The sequence below is a fragment of the Erythrolamprus reginae genome, unplaced genomic scaffold, assembly GCF_031021105.1.
Source record: "Erythrolamprus reginae isolate rEryReg1 unplaced genomic scaffold, rEryReg1.hap1 H_26, whole genome shotgun sequence".
Lineage (NCBI taxonomy): Eukaryota > Metazoa > Chordata > Lepidosauria > Squamata > Dipsadidae > Erythrolamprus > Erythrolamprus reginae.
Window position 1 is genome coordinate 416,521 of NW_027248480.1, and position 16,766 is coordinate 433,286.

Below are 16,766 nucleotides of genomic sequence, written 5' to 3' on the forward strand. Positions count from 1 at the left end.
AAGGAGCCGGATGCGAGCCAACCACAACACCTACCTTGGTGTTTTTAAATGGGGAAATCTCCTCCAACCAACAAGCTTTTTGCTCGTCTTATACACTGTCAAGTTCAAATATAACTCGAGCCAAAAGCTTCTTCATTAGAGGAAGCGCCGGTGAAAGGAAATGCCCGAGATCTTGAGGGGAGGGATGGAGAAGGGAAGGGAGGAGGAGGGAGGAGAAACGTAAATACAGGGTCCACGTTTGTGAGGGACAAAAGATATGGAGGCCAAAAAGGTCCCCAATGAGGGTTTCAAGACTCAAATGTCCTTCCTCAATAGCTCAATCTCATCCTGGAGATGCCGTCAAAACACACAATAGTCCCGGTAGAAAATATTGCCATTTTATAAGCCCTTGTGAAATCAATTTGGTCTCTCTCTCTCTCTCTCTCTCCATCTATCTGACTTCTATGCCACCCAATCCTGTGGGGCAAAGGGTGGCTTACAACAATATAATGATGTGAGGACTTTGTTGGAAAAAAGATTAGTGACAACTGGTGCTCATACTTATGACCTCAGATCCCAGGATCAGCAACTGGAACGTATGTATGTATGTATGTATGTATGTATGTATGTATGTATGTATGTATGTGTGTGTATACATATGTGACAGTCATACTGTCCCAAGGTCACATAATAACCATTTGTGACTTCAGACATAAGCAAAGCCAATGGGTGAAGCTGGCATGCTTGACCCAACAACCACAGCAAAAACCACTCACTTAACAACCATCCCGATTAGCAACCTGAGTCATTACGTTGAGGGCTACCTGTATTTGGTTGACATATTCAAAGGAACGGTACAAGACTTGAGTTCCTCCCGGTTCGGACTAGATTGCCCGGACTGTTAGCAACCCATTGGTGACATAAAGATGGCGCCATGGATCCAGTGCTGCCTGTGCTGGTTCTTGCGCGACACCAAATCTTCCGGGTTTCCCCCCCCTCTGTTTGGATGGCTTCTCCTCGTCTTCTTTTTTGGGAAAAAGCCCTCCCGCCAGCCTCCGGGTTAATACCCACCTTTATTTCATTGTCCGAAGCACAGCTGAGCAACCTCCTCAACTTTTGTTTTGGGTTGAAGCGACCCTCTGCGCATGCGCGGAAGTGAATTCAGATGAAGGGGCACGCGCATGAAATGTCGCGATGCAAACCGGTGAGAAAGATAAGTGGAACCCACCAAGCGGGGGTTGCCACTACTGCCGCTACCGATGCACTGTGCGCATAGCTTTGGGTCTCTGGCGTGCATGCATGTGCCTCAGTGAGATTCTGCTTCTGTACATGCGCAGGAAGCAAAATCTCATGACGGGACGCACGTGTGAGAGAGATTTCAGCAGGGTTTTTTTTGCTTCTGTGCAAATTGCTAAAATCTTGCGCGCAAGCGCATTCCCTCATGAAGTGTTGCTTCCTGCGTATTCAATTCAATTCAATTCAATTTATTCAATTTCTATGCCGCCCCTCTCCGAAGACTCGGGGCGGCTCACAACAACAATAAAAACAATATTCTAGCAAAAACAAATCTAATATTAAAAAGCACATTAAAAACCCTATCATATTTAAAAAGCAAACAACACATACATATCCAAACATAAATATAAAAAAGCCTGGGGGAAAGGTCTCTCAACTCCCCCATGCCTGGCGGTATAGATGGCTCTTGAGTAATTTACGAAAGACAAGGAGGGTGGGGGCAGTTCTAATCTCTGGGGAGAGTTGATTCCAGAGGGCCGGGGCTGCCACAGAGAAGGCTCTTCCCCTGGGGCCCGCCAAATGACATTGTTTAGTAGAACGGGACCCAGAGAAGGCCAACTCTGTGGGACCTTATCGGTTGCTGGGATTCGTGCGGTAGCAGGCGGTTCCGGAGATACTCTGGTCCAATGCCATGTATGCACAGAAGCAAAATCTTTCTGGGATGCATGCACACACACACACCAGACCCAAAGCTCTATGCGCAGCCCCCAGTTTTACTACCAATGTGGTGTCCTCATCCGTTCCGGTAGGAATCCGCTACTGGAACTCACCCAAGCTGGAATGGTATCGTCAAGCATGAACACCACATCAAAAGCCAATGTTTGTTGACGGCGAGCTACTTTGTCCATCCTGAAGGTCAAGATGCGACCTCTGGAATCCACCTCCCTCACTTACTTGGCCTCCTCCAGCTCCTCCGTCCTCTGGATGGCATCCGTTTCATATTTAGTTCTCCACTGGGCCACCTCCGAGTTGGCCTTGGAGAGGACCCGCTGGAGCTCCGCTTTGGCTTCCATCTCCTCCTCATACTGTTCCCTCAGAAGGTCGCAGTCATGGCGGGAGGACTGAAGAGCGTGCGCTAGAGCATTTTTGGCCTATGTCAAAGGGGGAAGTCCAGTGTGAATTTGGTGGGTGTCCATCACACCTCCTGTCCCCCTCTCCCCCAAAACCCAAGATCCACAATTCCCAAGCAGGGGTGGAGTCCCATTACTGCTGCTACTGGTGCACTGTGCGCGCAGTTTCAATTCTCTTGCATGGCGTGCGCCCCAGAAATATGTTTTTGCTTCTGTGCATATGAAGGAAGCAAAAATGTATTGAATTCTTGTGAGGGGACGTGCATGCGAGAGAGATTTTGGTAATTTTTTTGCTTCCGCGCATGCACAGAAGCAAAAAAAAAAAATCACAAAAATCTCGTGTGCGCATGCGTCCCCTCACTGGATTTTGCTTCTGTGCATGTGCTCAAAGCAGAAATACGCTGGGACGTGCATGCAAGATAACTGAGGCTGCATGTACAGCACCGTGTTCACTATCAGTGTGCCAACCTCTACCGTTCTGGTAGCAACCCACTGCTCTTCCCAAGTGACTTTTCTTCACCTTGGTCTCCTCTTCCAGCTGTCTCTTGAGGTCCTCCATCTGTTGGGTGTAGGATTGTTTCCCGCGAGTCAGCTGGGAAACGAGGGCCTCTTTCTCTTCGAGCTGTCGGGAGAGTTCCCCTGAGGGTGGGAGAGGAGAAAAGTTGAGTTCCAGAAACTACACCCAATAGTAGCTTCTTCTGGGTGTACCACTCTACTACGCCCTGCTCCGACCACACCTGCAGTACTGTATACAGTTCTGGTCACCACAGTTCAAAAGAGACATTGAAACTCTGGAGAAGGTGCAAGAAAGAGCAACCAAGATGATTAAGGGACTGGAAACCAAGACTTACGAAGAGAGACTGAGGGAACTGGGCATGGATAGCCTAGAGAAAAGGAGGGCCAGAGTGGACATGATAGCAGTCTACAAGTATACGAGGGGATGTCACAGAGAGGAGGGGATCACTTTGTTCTTCAGGGCACCAGAGGGCCGGATGAGGAACAACGGCTGGAAGCTGACCAAGGAGAGATTCAACATGGAGATAAGGAGGAACTTCCTGACGGTCAGAGCGATCAACCAATGGAACAAACAACCAGCGGACATTGTGAACTCCAACACTCTGGACATTTTTAAGAGAAGATTGAACTGCCACTTGACTGGTGTGCTATAGGGTTCCTGCTTGGGTGGGGGGTTGAACTTGATGGCCTTCATGGTCCCTTTCAACTCTAACAAACAAACAGACCTCATAAAGAGGTGTAGAAAAACAAGGCAGAGACCCAAAGAAGCAAATGGACTATCTTTTGTTTTTTCCTTGAAGAGCTTTTGCTTCTCATCCAAGAAGCTTCTTCAGTGCTGACAGAATGCTGGAGAATGGAAGGATTTAGATTCATTGCAGTCATCTGGTTGTTAGTAGTCATTGCGGCCCCTTGGAAGTTTATCTGGGCCCTCAGGGTCTCTTGAGTAGTGTAAATGGGTTATAAATGTTTACAACTGTTCTGTCCATACCACCCATCAATCAGAATAAAAAGTCCACACACTCACAGGATAATACTTAAAAAGTATATTGCTTATAAAACATTCAGGCAAAAAACTGGTTTAATAGTTCGAAATCTAATTTAGTCCATGCTAGCAATATTCCCAGCTCAATTGCCTCGAAGATAAGAACAGGAAGACAAAGCTCAATTATGGGAATTCCTTTGAATTGATTCTGTCCGTCAAATAGACATACTGTGGTCTTTTTCACACGATGAGGTTACATGACGATGAGCTTACATGGGTTAGAGTGATCTGCAAGAAAAGTGTTTCTTGAACTCCAGAGCTCCCACAGAACCATAATTTTTATGAACCTTTTCACCATGCTCACTTATTCCCAGACTGTCTCTTATATAGTGACAAGGTGTGGCCAAGTGTTCCCTAGAGTTATGAATGCCAAGACCCTATTCTTTTCAGATACTCTTGCCTGGACATAGATCTTCTGACTCTGGCATCTAACATCAGCTCGTCTTCTAATTCATCTTTCTCCTCTGACTCAGTCCATATTCTAACTGGGGATGCTACAGTCTTTCTTTCTTTCTTTCTTTCTTTCTTTCTTCCTTTCTTTATTATTTATTTCTTTCTTTCTTTCTTTCTTTGTTTCTTTCTTTCTTTATTTGTTTGTTTGTTTGTTTGTTTGTATGCCGCCCCTCTCCGTAGACTTTACTTGATCCTCAGTCTCTAACTCTCCCTCACTCTCAGACTCAGATGACAAGAACATTGGCCTAGGAAACCAATATGCATCCGTCGCCTGGTTCTGGAAATCCATGATCAGCTGAGCCAGTCGTGGACCAGTCACAACAACAACATGATCCCTTCAGTAGTTCCAAGAAGGTTCCACACTCATTTGCACTATTTGGGAGACCCGATAGGCATTGATAAATCTTCAAGCACCTACACGCAAGGAGATGGGAGTTTCTGCCAAGTTGGCAAATGATGATTGGTCAATGTGATGGACTTGGGGGTATGGCTTGAACTTTCAACTGGGTGGAGAAACCCCGGGACTTCAGATTCGGGTTTCTCCCAGAAGTACCAATATGGTTCTGTTAATAAATTGGATCTTTGAGGAATACTTTGCCTTGGACTTTGATTTAGTTTTGGATACTATTTGGAATCAAAGAAGGAAGGAAGGAAGGAAGGAAGGAAAGAAAGAAGGAAGGAAGGAAGGTAGGAAGGAAGGAAGGAAGGAAAGAAAGAAGGAAGGAAGGAAGGAAGGAAAGAAAGAAGGAAGGAAGGAAGGTAGGAAGGAAGGAAGGAGGGAGATGGAGAGAGAGAGAGAGAGACAAGAAAGAAAGAAGAAAGGAAGGAAGGAAATAAAGGAGGGGAAAGAAAAGGAAGAAAGAAAAAAGAAAGTGAAAGAGGAAAAACTTATGACCACAATTTTGGTTGCTAAGCAAAAGCATTGTTAAGTGAATTTCACCACATTTTACAAGGCCCCGCTCACCTGACCACCAAACCACATGCACCTGAAGCCATGCCCATCTGCCCTCAAGCCACACCCACAAAATAAGCCACACCCACAGAACCGATAGGGAATTCTTTTTCACGTTTCACCCCTTGCCGGTACCGTTTTCAGTGAGCAGTTTCGCCCGCTGGGTGTTGGTGTCATTGAGGGTTCGCTGCGTCTCCTCCAACTTGGCGCGGTTATCTGTCGATTGGTCCTCGAGGGTACGGCACATCTTCTCCAAATTTGCCTGCCAAGAAATAGAAGAATTAAACTGGAATAAAGCCTGGCAGAAGCTTGAGCGTGTTTTCCAATGAAACCACATGGTTGATTAACTTGAAAAGACCCAGGTGTGGAAAGCATCTTCATACCTGGCGATACAGGTGGGTCTTGAGTAACTTGCGAAAGACAAGGAGGGTGGGGGCCATTCTAATCTCTGGGAGGAGTTGGTTCCAGAGGCCTGGGGCCGCCACAGAGAAGGCTCTTCCCCTGGGGCCCGCCAAAGGAAATTGTTTGGTCGACGGGACCCAGAGAAGGCCAACTCTGTGGGACCTTATCAGCCGCTGGGATTCGTGTGGTAGAAGGCGGTTCCGGAGGTATCCTGGTCCAATGCCATGTAGGGCTTTAAAGGTCATGACCAACACTTTGAATTGTGATCGGAAACTGATTGGCAGCCAGTGCAGACCAAGGAGTGTTGTAGAAATGTGGGTGAATCTGGGAAGCCCCACGATAGCTCTCACGGCCGCATTCTGCACAATCTGAAGTTTCCGAACACTCTTCAAAGGAAGCCCCATGTAGAGAGCATTGCAGTAATCGAATCTCGAGGTGATGAGGGCATGAGCGACTGTGAGCAATGACTCCCTGTCCAGGTAGGGCCGCAACTGGTGCATCAGGCAAACCTGGGCAAACGGCCCCCTCGCCACAGCTGAAATATGATGTTCCAATGTTAGCTTTGGATCGAGGAGGACGCCCAAGTTGCAAACCCTCTCTGAGGGGATCAATAATTCCCCCCCCCCAGGGTAATGGACGTACAGATGGAGTTGTCCTTGGGAGGCAAAACCCACTGCCACTCCATCTTGTCTGGATTGAGTTTGAGCTTGTTGACACCCATCCAGGCCCCAACAACCTCCAGATATTCTGGTCCGATGCCATGTAGGGTTTTATAGCTCATTACCAACACTTTGCATTGTGACCGGAAACTGATCGGCAGCTAGTGATAATATTTCCTAGTTGTGTCTTGAAATATTTCCAAGAAAACAACCCAGCTCAGAGATCACCAGGAACCCGAAATTTTCCTCCCAGTGCCCACTATTATACCCTGAAGCAACTATCTACCCAAAAGTGAGTTTGTGTTATCCATGGCATTGTTTGGCTGGTTTTTCGGAACCCTCCCCTCAGTAAAGGTCAGCCACTCACGGCCCTACTGGAATGCTCCGGTGGTGATGGGGTGCATGTGCACATACAGAAGCCAAATCTCGCATGCACGGCAATGTGCACAGCGTGTGTATGGTCCATGATGATGGAGCTGCGCATGAAACTCCATTTCTGCCGGTGGAACAGTGTTCGACCCTGTCCCGCCTCTTGCCCACCCCTGCCTCCCCTCCACAGACGCAACACCTTGGCCTTCAGAATCTGCTCCATGTTGGAGGCCACATCGTCCAGCTCTAGCTTCAGCTCGCTCTTCTCCTTCTCCAGCTTCTGCTTGACCCGCTGCAGGTTGTCGATCTGCTCAGCCAGCTCGGCCACAGAATCCGCGTGCTTCTTACGCAAGGCAGCCGCCGTGGCCTCGTGCTGCAGCGTGGCCTCTTCCAAGTCACGCCGCATCTTCTGGGACTCGGCCTCCCGCTTCTTGTTCAGCTCGATCTGCACCGAGTTGGCCCCGCCGGCCTCCTCCAGGCGCTCGCTGATCTCCTCCAGTTCTCGCGAGAGGTCCGAGCGCTGTTTTTCCACCTTGGCGCGGGCCGCGCGCTCTGCCTCCATCTCCTCTTCCAGCTCCTCAATGCGTGCCTGAACGGTGGGAAAAAGATGAATCATTAGATTTTATTTATTTATTTATTTGTTTGTTTGTTTGTTTATTTATTTATTTATTCATTTGTCCAATACACAAATACATAGGAAGAAAATAGACATGTGTTAATATAAAAGAGGGTAAAAGTGAACTTAGAGGAGAGGATATATGAAAGGAAGAGAATATATATGATAGGTGAAAGAAAGGAAAGACAATTGGACAGGGGACGAAAGGCACACCAGTGCACTTATGTACGCCCCTTACTGGCCTCTTAGGAACCTGGAGAGGTCAATCGTGGAGAGTCTAAGGGAGAAATGTTGGGGGTTAGGGGTTGACAAAATTGAGTCCGGTAATGAGTTCCACGCTTCGATAACTCCGGTGTTATTGTGGTTGAAGCTGAAGTAGTCATTGACCGGTAGGACGTTGCAGCATATGATCTTGTGGGCAATACTCAAACCGTGTTTTAGGCGCCGTAGTTTTAGACCCGGATTGTTAGGGGCAATATACTGATTCTGTAAACCGCTTAAGAGAGATTTGCAAAAGCACTCCAAAGCAGTATATAAGTCCAATGCTTTTGCTAAGGGGTCATTAAAAGAGGATAAGTGGTGTTTTTATATTCCTGTAAGCCACCTCGAGTCGCTGTAGATGAATAAGTGGCAATATAAATTTTCTGAATAAAGAAACGAACTTTGCTTCCAGTGATGTAGGAAGGGGGCAAAAACAGACTGACGATCCAGAATTTTGGAAAATTTCTCTCTTTTTTTCCTGGCTCGAGCATCAAAGAAGGGTTTCCCTACCTGGAGCTCCTTTAGTTTCTTCTGCATCTGGGAAGCCAGGGCTTGTTCGTCTTCAATCTTGCTGTTCTGTTGGTTGATATCAAACTCTTTCCTGCCAAAGAGAATTCATTGGGAAGTTAAAAACCTGGTCCATAAAATATAGATAGTCCTTGACTTACAACAGTTTGTTTGGTGACTGTTCAAAGGTACTAAGGTAAATGGTTTTGGAACTGCTTCTCAGACTTACATCCCCATGGTCTCACCTGCGATCAAAATTTAGTCACTTTGCCCATGGATTCATATTTATGATGCATCCCAGGTGTTGTGGTTGGCTCTGGCCCAGCTCCTGCCCCAGGGAGTGTGGAGGTGGATGCAGGGGAAAATTCAACATGTCACAGGCCTGTGTTATTGCCGACAGAATCAGTTCAGAGTTTAGTTTCCTCGGACGAAGAAGAAGGTGGGAGTGACTCGGCAGAGGAGGGCTTGGCGCACAGCCCAGGCAGTCAATCTTCCTTATCTTCTATAGCTTCAGATGATGACATTTTGGACCCACGCAAGCGCAGAATTATTTATTTTATTTATTCTTTTATTTATTATTTAGATTTGTATCCGAAGACTGCATAGAAGAGACCAAGTAAGGACATATTACAGGAAATAAGGGAGGGCACCTTTGTTTGGGTGGGGCTCCGGTAATTAGGGCTGCTGCTATAAATAGCAACATGTGGGTTTGGCCGTTGTGGAAGAATATCTGTTGCAGTATCGTCAGGAATCTTGTGTGCTGGACTTTGTTGCTTTTTCACGCCTTTGAAACCAAAGCAGAGCAACATGTGTGTGTGTATCCCTTCGCTGGAAGAAAAAGGGGTGTGAAGTTTCTCCACAGCTGCTAGCTAAGTACTTAATGACTGTTTAAGGGACATTGTACAGACTACCCAGTTGTTTTGGGAAGAGTGCTCTTTGCAATACAAAAAGAGTGCTTAGTTTATTTTGATTTTTATGATAAAGAACATTGTTTTGAATTTTCAAACGTGTGTGTGTCTGAAATTTGTACCCTTGAATTTTCAGGAGGCTCCTATCAGAGAGCCTGACAGAGCACCGGGGGTGTGTGTAGATCAGGTGGTCCTCTTTTTGTGACCTTCTGAGATGATCAGCAAGATCAATGGGGAAGCCCAATTCACTTAACAACCAGGCAACCCCCCAGTTTTCTATTACTTTTCAAAATTTTCCTTTGTATTTTATATTTTCATAAGCTAATAAAAATGTGTAGGGGAAAAAAATCTTCAGCCACAACAAAATCAGGCACAGTCTTGTGGTGCCTCAATGACCAACCACTTAATGATGGTTGTAAGTCAAGGACTACTTTTGTTCTGTATTTCCCCCATAAATTTCTGGCATTTCTGGATTCCATGAACAATGAATCTTGGAGAAGGTTGGAGAAGGAAGCTACTGTATTTTTCAAAGTGCGCCTTAGTTTTGGGGCAGGAAAATAGAGGGGGGGCGGAATCTACCTACCAAGTATTCACCTGGCTAGTCTGATCAGCTTCAGCACATTATTTTATCCCCTGGTTAGGGCTGGGAAGAAAACCTTTTTCAGAGGGAATAGCAGTGAAAACCAGCCTGCAAAGACTTAAGTCTGGAAAAAAACTTGGGAGTAGCAAATGAAAAAATCTTGCAAGCCAGGAGGATCGTTAGCATCTTGTTAGGACTGAAAAAACATTTTTAGAGGGAATAGCAATGAAAACAATCCTGCAAAGACTTAGGGCTGGGAAAAATATTTGAGTAGCAATGAAATATTAGTACTTCCCTGGTCTTGGAGGGATACACTCCAAGACCAGGGAAGTACTAATACCACTCTACTACGCCCTGGTCAGGCCACATCTGGAGTATTGCATCCAGTTCTGGTCACCACACTTCAAAAGAGACATTGAAACTCTGGAGAGGGTGCAGAAAAGAGCAACCAAAATGATTAGGGGACTGGAAACCAAGATTTATGAAGAGAGATTGAGGGAACTGGGCACGGATAGCCTAGAGAAAAGGAGGGCCAGAGCAGACATGATAGCTATATACAGGTATATGAGGGGTTGCCACAGAGAGGAGGGGGCCACTCTATTCTCCAGAGCCCCAGAGGGCCGGACGAGGAACAACAGCTGGAAGCTGACCAAGGAGAGATTCAACCTAGAAGTAAGGAAGAACTTCCTGACGGTCAGAGCGATCAACCATTGGAACAGCCTGCCTGCGGAGGTTGTGAACTCCCCAACTTTGGATACTTTCAAGAGGAGATTGGACTGCCACTTGGCTGGGGTGCTGTAGGACTTCCTGCTTAAGCAGGGGGTTGGACTTGATGACCTGCATGGTCCCTTTCAACCCTAACAATAAATAAAAATAAAATAAATAAATAGAAAAAAAATCCTACAAGCCAGGAAGAATGTTAAGCACCTTGTTAGGGCTGAATAAACCTTTTTCAGAGGGAGTAGCAATGAAAACAAGCCTGCAAAGATTTAGGGTTGGAAAAAAAAACTTTTTTGAAGTAGCAATGAAAAAATCATCCAAGCCAGTAAGATTGTTAGCACCTTGTTATGGCTGGAAAAAAAGCTTTGGAAAAGCTGCGTTAGGAGTGTAAGATGCGCCCAAATTTTCAGCCTTTTTTAGGATTGGATAGGTGCATTTTATACTCTGAAAAATATGGCAATTCCTTCCCAATCAGTTGTGTGGATGACACAACACACAAATTCAGATGTGGAGGGATAGTGAAACCAGTTTTATTTCCGTCCTTATTTTGGAGACAAATAGGAAAACTCTTGAACTTGGTCATTTTTGTGGGGTGACCCAATGAGACCCCTAAACCCAAAAGCACAGAGCTGGCTCTTCCCTTACTTTTTAATTTTCTCTTCCAGCTGCTGCTTGTCGTTCTCCAAGTCCATGATGTTCTCTTGGGCCAGCTTTAGGTCTCCTTCAATTTTCCTTTTGGACCGTTCCAGATCCATCCGGATTTTCCTCTCCTGTTCTAGTGAACCTTCTAGCTGTTGATGGCAAGAGGGGAAGAGAAGAGGAGAGAGAGAGAGAGAGTGGAAGGAAAGAAGAAAGGAAGGAAGGAGAGAAGGAGCAAAGAAGGTAGGGAGGAAAGGGAGAAAGGAGGGAGTAAAAGAAATAAAGTAAGTAAGGAGGGAAAGAGCAAAGAAGGGAAGGAAGAAAGGGAGAAAGGAGGGAGTAAAGGAAAGTAAGAGAGAAGTAAGTAAAGAGGGAAGGAGCAAAGAAGGGAAGGAAGAAAGGAGGGAGGGAGATAAGGAAATAAAGAAGGAAGGAAGTGAGTAGGAAAGGAGCAAAGAAGGGAAAGATGAAAGGAAGATAGGAGGAAGGGAAGGGAGGGAAGAAAAGAAATAAAAAGAAGGAAGGAGGGAGGGAGGAGGAAAGGAGGGAAAGAGCAAAGAAGGGAAAGAAAAAAGGGAGAAAGGAGAGAGGTGTATTTTGGGCTGGACCAACCTTCTGAGCATGTGCAGAAGTAAAATTGCATGAGTGGAACGAGTGGAAACATCGCAATGTGCACCAGTAGCGAAAGCAAGTGGAACCCATCCCTGGGTTCTCCTGAATCCCCGAGAACCCCCAGCAGCCCACTCCCGGACAGACTGCCTCCTGCCTCAGTCCACTGCTGTATCGGGCTCCTACCAGTACAAATGGAGCTGTGTGCACAACTTTGGGTCTTTGAGTGTGCATGCATCTCAAGGGATGCACGCGTGCGTTAGATTTTGGTGATATTTTTTTTGCGAGGAAGCATAAAAATCACTGAAATCTCTTATGTGCATGTCCCTTCACAAGATTTTGCTTCCTATGCGTGCACAGAAGCAAAATCTCGCTGGGACATTTATTTATTTATTTATTTATTTATTTATTTATTTATTTATTTATTTATTGATTGATTGATTGATTGATTGAATTTGTATGCTGCCCCTCTCCGTAGACTCGGGGCGGCTAACAACAATAATAAAAAACATCATGTAAATCCAATACTAAAACAATTAAAAACCCTTATTGTAAAAACCAAACATCCCTACAAACAAACATACCATGCATAAATTGTTAAGGCCTAGGGGGAAAGAATATCTCAGTTCCCCCATGCCTGATGGCAGAGGTAGGTTTTAAGGAACTTACAAAAGGCAAGGAGGGTGGGGGCAATTCTAATCTCCGGGAGGAGTTGGTTATAGAGGGCGGGGCCATCACAGAGAAGGCTTTTCCCCTGGGCTCCACCAAACGACATTGTTTTGTTGACGGGACCCGGAGAAGGCCCACTCTGTGGGACCTAACCGGTCGCTGGGATTCATGCGGCAGAAGGCGGTCTTGTAGATACCCTGGTCCGGTGCCATGAAGGGCTTTATAGGTAATGACCAACACTTTGAATTGTGCCTGGAAACTGATCAGCAACCAATGCAGACTGCGGAGTGTTGATGTAACATGGGCATATTTGGGAAAGCCCATGATTGCTCTCGCAGCTGCATTCTGCACAATCTGAAGTTTCCGAACACTTTTCAAAGGTAGCCCCATGTAGAGAGCGTTGCAGTAGTTGAGCCTCGAGGTGATGAGGGCATGAGTGACTGTGAGCAGTGACTCCTGGTCCAAATAGGGTCGCAATTGGTGCACCAGGCGAACCTGGGCAAACGCCCCCCTCGCCACAGCTGAAAGATAGTTCTCTAATGCACGCACACACATGCCAGAGACTCAAAGCTGCGCGCACAGCACACCAGTAGTAACAGTAGCGGCAACCCCTGCCTGATCCACTCACATCGTCCACTTGCTGTTCCAGCTTCATCTTGGCTTTGCTCAAGCTGTTGACTTTGTCTTCTTCAACCTGGAAGTCATCTAACGCTTGTTGGTGGGCCTCTTGGAGGGTTTTCTTCTCCTTGGTTAGTTTGGCGATGATCTCATCCAGGCCCGCCATTTCTTCGGTGAGGTTTTTCACCTGAAAAGAGCACCAATCCGAAGGGACCGTTACCATACAAACAAATGCTTGGCTTATGGTCATTCTATTAAGGGACGAGTTCAGAGCTACGACAGGGACCGACCAATGCGAAACTGTGTTGCAACCGTCCTCTCAGTCACGGGATTGAAATTTTGTATTTATTTATTTATTAGATTTGTATGCCGCCCCTCTCCGGAGACTCGGAGTGGCTCACAACAAAAAAACACGGTACAAATCCAATAGTTAAAAAGCAATTTAAAACCCTTAATATAAAAACAGTCATACATCCCAGACAAGAACCATACATGAAGCGGGAACGGCCCGGGGGAATCAATTTCCCCCATGCCTGACGGCAGAGGTGGGTTTTAAGGAGTTTGCAAAAGGCGAGGAGGGTGGGGGCGGTCCTAATCTCTGGGGGGAGTTTATTCCAGAGGGTCGGGGCTGCCACAGAGAAGGCTCTTCCCCTGGGTCCCACCAGACGACATTGTTTCGTCGACGGGACCCGGAGAAAGTCAACTCTGTGGGACCTAACCGGTCGCTGGGATTTGTACGGTAGAAGGTGGTCCTGGAGATATTCTGGTCCGGTGCCATGAAGGGCTTTATAGGTCATAACCAACACTCTGAATTGTGACCGGAAACTGATCGGCAACCAATGCAGACTGCGGAGTGTTGATGTGACATGGGCATATTTAGGAAAGCCCATGATTGCTCTCGTAGCTGCATTCTGCACGATCTGAAGTTTCCCAACACTCTTCAAAGGTAGCCCCATGTATGATCTTCAGGAACCGGTTCATACAGGCAGACGTTGACTTACGACAGTTTTAGTTACATAGAATGACTGGTGAATAACATTAATGGAAAGGGACTCTGGAGGTCTTCTAGTCCAACCCCCTGCTCAGGCAAGGAATCCTATATCAGTGATGGCTAATTTTCTTTTTGGTCATGTGCCAGGACCCATAATACAATGCATGCAAGCTACCCATGCGTGCTCCCCTGGTCCCCAGCGCATGTGTATATGCTCCTCCACCCTGGAACATTTGTGTGGTCCCCTATGCTTTCCCCACCCCTACACATACACACACGACCCCCCTGCCCCATTTTGGGCCTCCCTGCAGCCTCCTGAGATCATAAACGGACCGCCCGCGTGCCTGCAGAGAGGGCTCCGTGCGCCACCTGTAGCACATGTGCCCCTGCTTCGCCATTACAGCCCTATATCATGTAAGACAAATGGTTATCCAATCTCGTCTTAAAAACTTCAGTGTTGGAGCATTCACAACATTCATTTAACGTTCATTCCAAGTTGGGAGGATTAAAAAGCAAAATTGTGACCGTGTTTCCTACTTACGGTAGCAACATTATTATTATTATTATCATTGTTGTTGTTGTTGTTGTTGTTATTATTATTATTATTATTAATTATTAGATTTGTATGCCGCCCCTCTCCTCTTGGCCACGTGAACAAAATTAAGACATTTGGCTACTGGCTCATTAAATGACCACAGTTCATTTACATAGAAACATAGAAACATAGAAGTCTGACGGCAGAAAAAGACCTCATGGTCCATCTAGTCTGCCCTTATGCTATTTTCTGTATTTTATCTTACAATGGATATATGTTTATCCCAGGCATGTTTAAATTCAGTTACTGTGGATTTATCTACCACGTCTGCTGGAAGTTTGTTCCAAGGATCTACTACTCTTTCAGTAAAATAATATTTTCTCATGTTGCTTTTGATCTTTCCCCCAACTAACTTCAGATTGTGTCTCCTTGTTCTTGTGTTCACTTTCCTATTAAAAACACTTCCCTCCTGGACCTTATTTAACCCTTTAATATATTTAAATGTTTCGATCATGTCCCCCCTTTTCCTTCTGTCCTCCAGACTATACAGATTGAGTTCATGAAGTCTTTCCTGATACGTTTTATGCTTAAGACCTTCCACCATTCTTGTAGCCCGTCTTTGGACCCGTTCAATTTTGTCAATATCTTTTTGTAGGTGAGGTCTCCAGAACTGAACACAGTATTCCAGATGTGGTCTCACCAGCATTCTATATAGTGGGATCATAATCTCCCTCTTCCTGCTTGTTATACCTCTAGCTATGCAGCCAAGCATCCTACTTGCTTTCCCTACCGCCTGACTGCACTGTTCACCCATTTTGAGACTGTCAGAAATCACTACCCCTAAATCCTTTTCTTTTGAAGTTTTTGCCAACACAGAACTGCCAATACAATACTCAGATTGAGGATTCCTTTTCCCCAAGTGCATTATTTTACATTTGGAAACATTAAACTGCAGTTTCCATTCCATTTAATGACCATTCCAAGTTATGACAAAAGTACTAATTGTGACTGTGTCGCTTACATTGGTAGCAGGGCCCTGGTGATCAGGGGATCAAAACCCAGACGCTTGGCGGCTGACTCATATTTACGATGATTTTGAAGGGTCCTGGGGTCAAGTGACCCTTCTTTTGCAGATTCACTTAACAACCATATTTCTCATTTAACAATGGATTGTGATTTATTTTAAAAAATGCGACATAAAGTGAGGCAAAACTCAACCACTCTCTGGCTTAAAGCAACGAAGGGAAATTTGGAACTCAGTTGCGGACGGTCGTAAGTTGAGGACTACCTGTGTTTTCAACGCACCTTGTTCTCGGTGGCGTGCTTCTCCTTCTCCACCTTGGCCAAGGTCAACTCCAGGTCATCGATATCCTTCTTGAGCTCCGAACATTCGTCTTCCAGCTTCCTCTTCTTGGCGGTCAGTTCGGCGTTCATCTCCTCTTCGTCTTCGATCCGCTCGGTCATCTCTTTCACTTTGGCCTCCAGCTGGATCTTGTTCTTGATCAGCTGGTCGCAGCGTTCCTCAGCGTCGTTCAGATTGTCTTGTTCCTGGGGGGGTATGGGGTGGGTGGGGGGGTTGGGTGAGGCGGGAGAAGGAAAGGAAAGAAAAGAAGAAAGAAAAAAATAGGTTCCTATTATCATCAATGGTGGATGTGTTAAGCTTTATTGGAAAATGATAGAAAGAATAATAAAAGAAATAGTAATGCAAGGGATAGAAAACCCCCCAGAATTTTACTTAACCAAACAGAAATATAAAAAAGAAATTCTACATTTAGTTATACATATTTTGATAGCGGCCAGGATAGTATATGCGCAAAATTGGAAAGGGGAAAATATTCCCAAAGAAGAAGAGGTTATTAAGGAAATACAGTGATGCCTCGTCTTACAAACGCCTCGTCACACAAACTTTTCGAGATATAAACCCGGGGTTTAAGATTTTTTTGCCTCTTCTTACAAACTATTTTCACCTTACAAACCCACCACCACTGCTGGGATGCCCTGCCTCTGGACTTCGGTTGCCAGCGAAGCACCCGTTTTCCCCCTCCCAGTGAGGGGAGCCTCAGTGAAATCGCAGCATCGCAAAAACACAGAGGTCTGGAGGTGGGGTTTTGAGGACTTCGGTGTTTTTCTGATGCTGCGATTTCACTGAGGCTCCCTTGGCTGGAAAACCCCACCTCCGGACTTCCATTGCCAGCAAAGCGCTCGTTTTTTGCGATACTGGGATTCCCCTGCAGCATTGCAAAAACACAGAAGTCGGGAAGTGGGGTTTCCCATGGAGGGGAGCCTTAGGGGAATCCCAGCAGCGCAAAAATGAGCGTTTCGGCTGGCAAAAGGGGTGCATTTTGGGCTTGCACGCATTAATTCAAAGTGTTGGT

The 16,766-nt window shown here is 46.0% G+C and overlaps 1 protein-coding gene across 1 annotated transcript in view; it reads right to left on the minus strand.

Moving 5' to 3' along the window:
- Positions 1-16,766, minus strand: part of LOC139155508 (myosin-6-like) — a 73,800-nt gene that overhangs the window by 19,129 nt on the left and 37,905 nt on the right. Inside the window, exons 22-29 of the mRNA XM_070730662.1 lie at positions 15,697-15,939; positions 12,876-13,052; positions 10,976-11,121; positions 8,126-8,216; positions 6,938-7,327; positions 5,444-5,570; positions 2,866-2,984; positions 2,170-2,366 (exon numbers count right to left, since the gene is read on the minus strand). Coding sequence (XP_070586763.1) covers positions 2,170-2,366; positions 2,866-2,984; positions 5,444-5,570; positions 6,938-7,327; positions 8,126-8,216; positions 10,976-11,121; positions 12,876-13,052; positions 15,697-15,939 — 1,490 coding nt within the window. The remainder of the gene's footprint in view (positions 1-2,169; positions 2,367-2,865; positions 2,985-5,443; positions 5,571-6,937; positions 7,328-8,125; positions 8,217-10,975; positions 11,122-12,875; positions 13,053-15,696; positions 15,940-16,766) is intronic.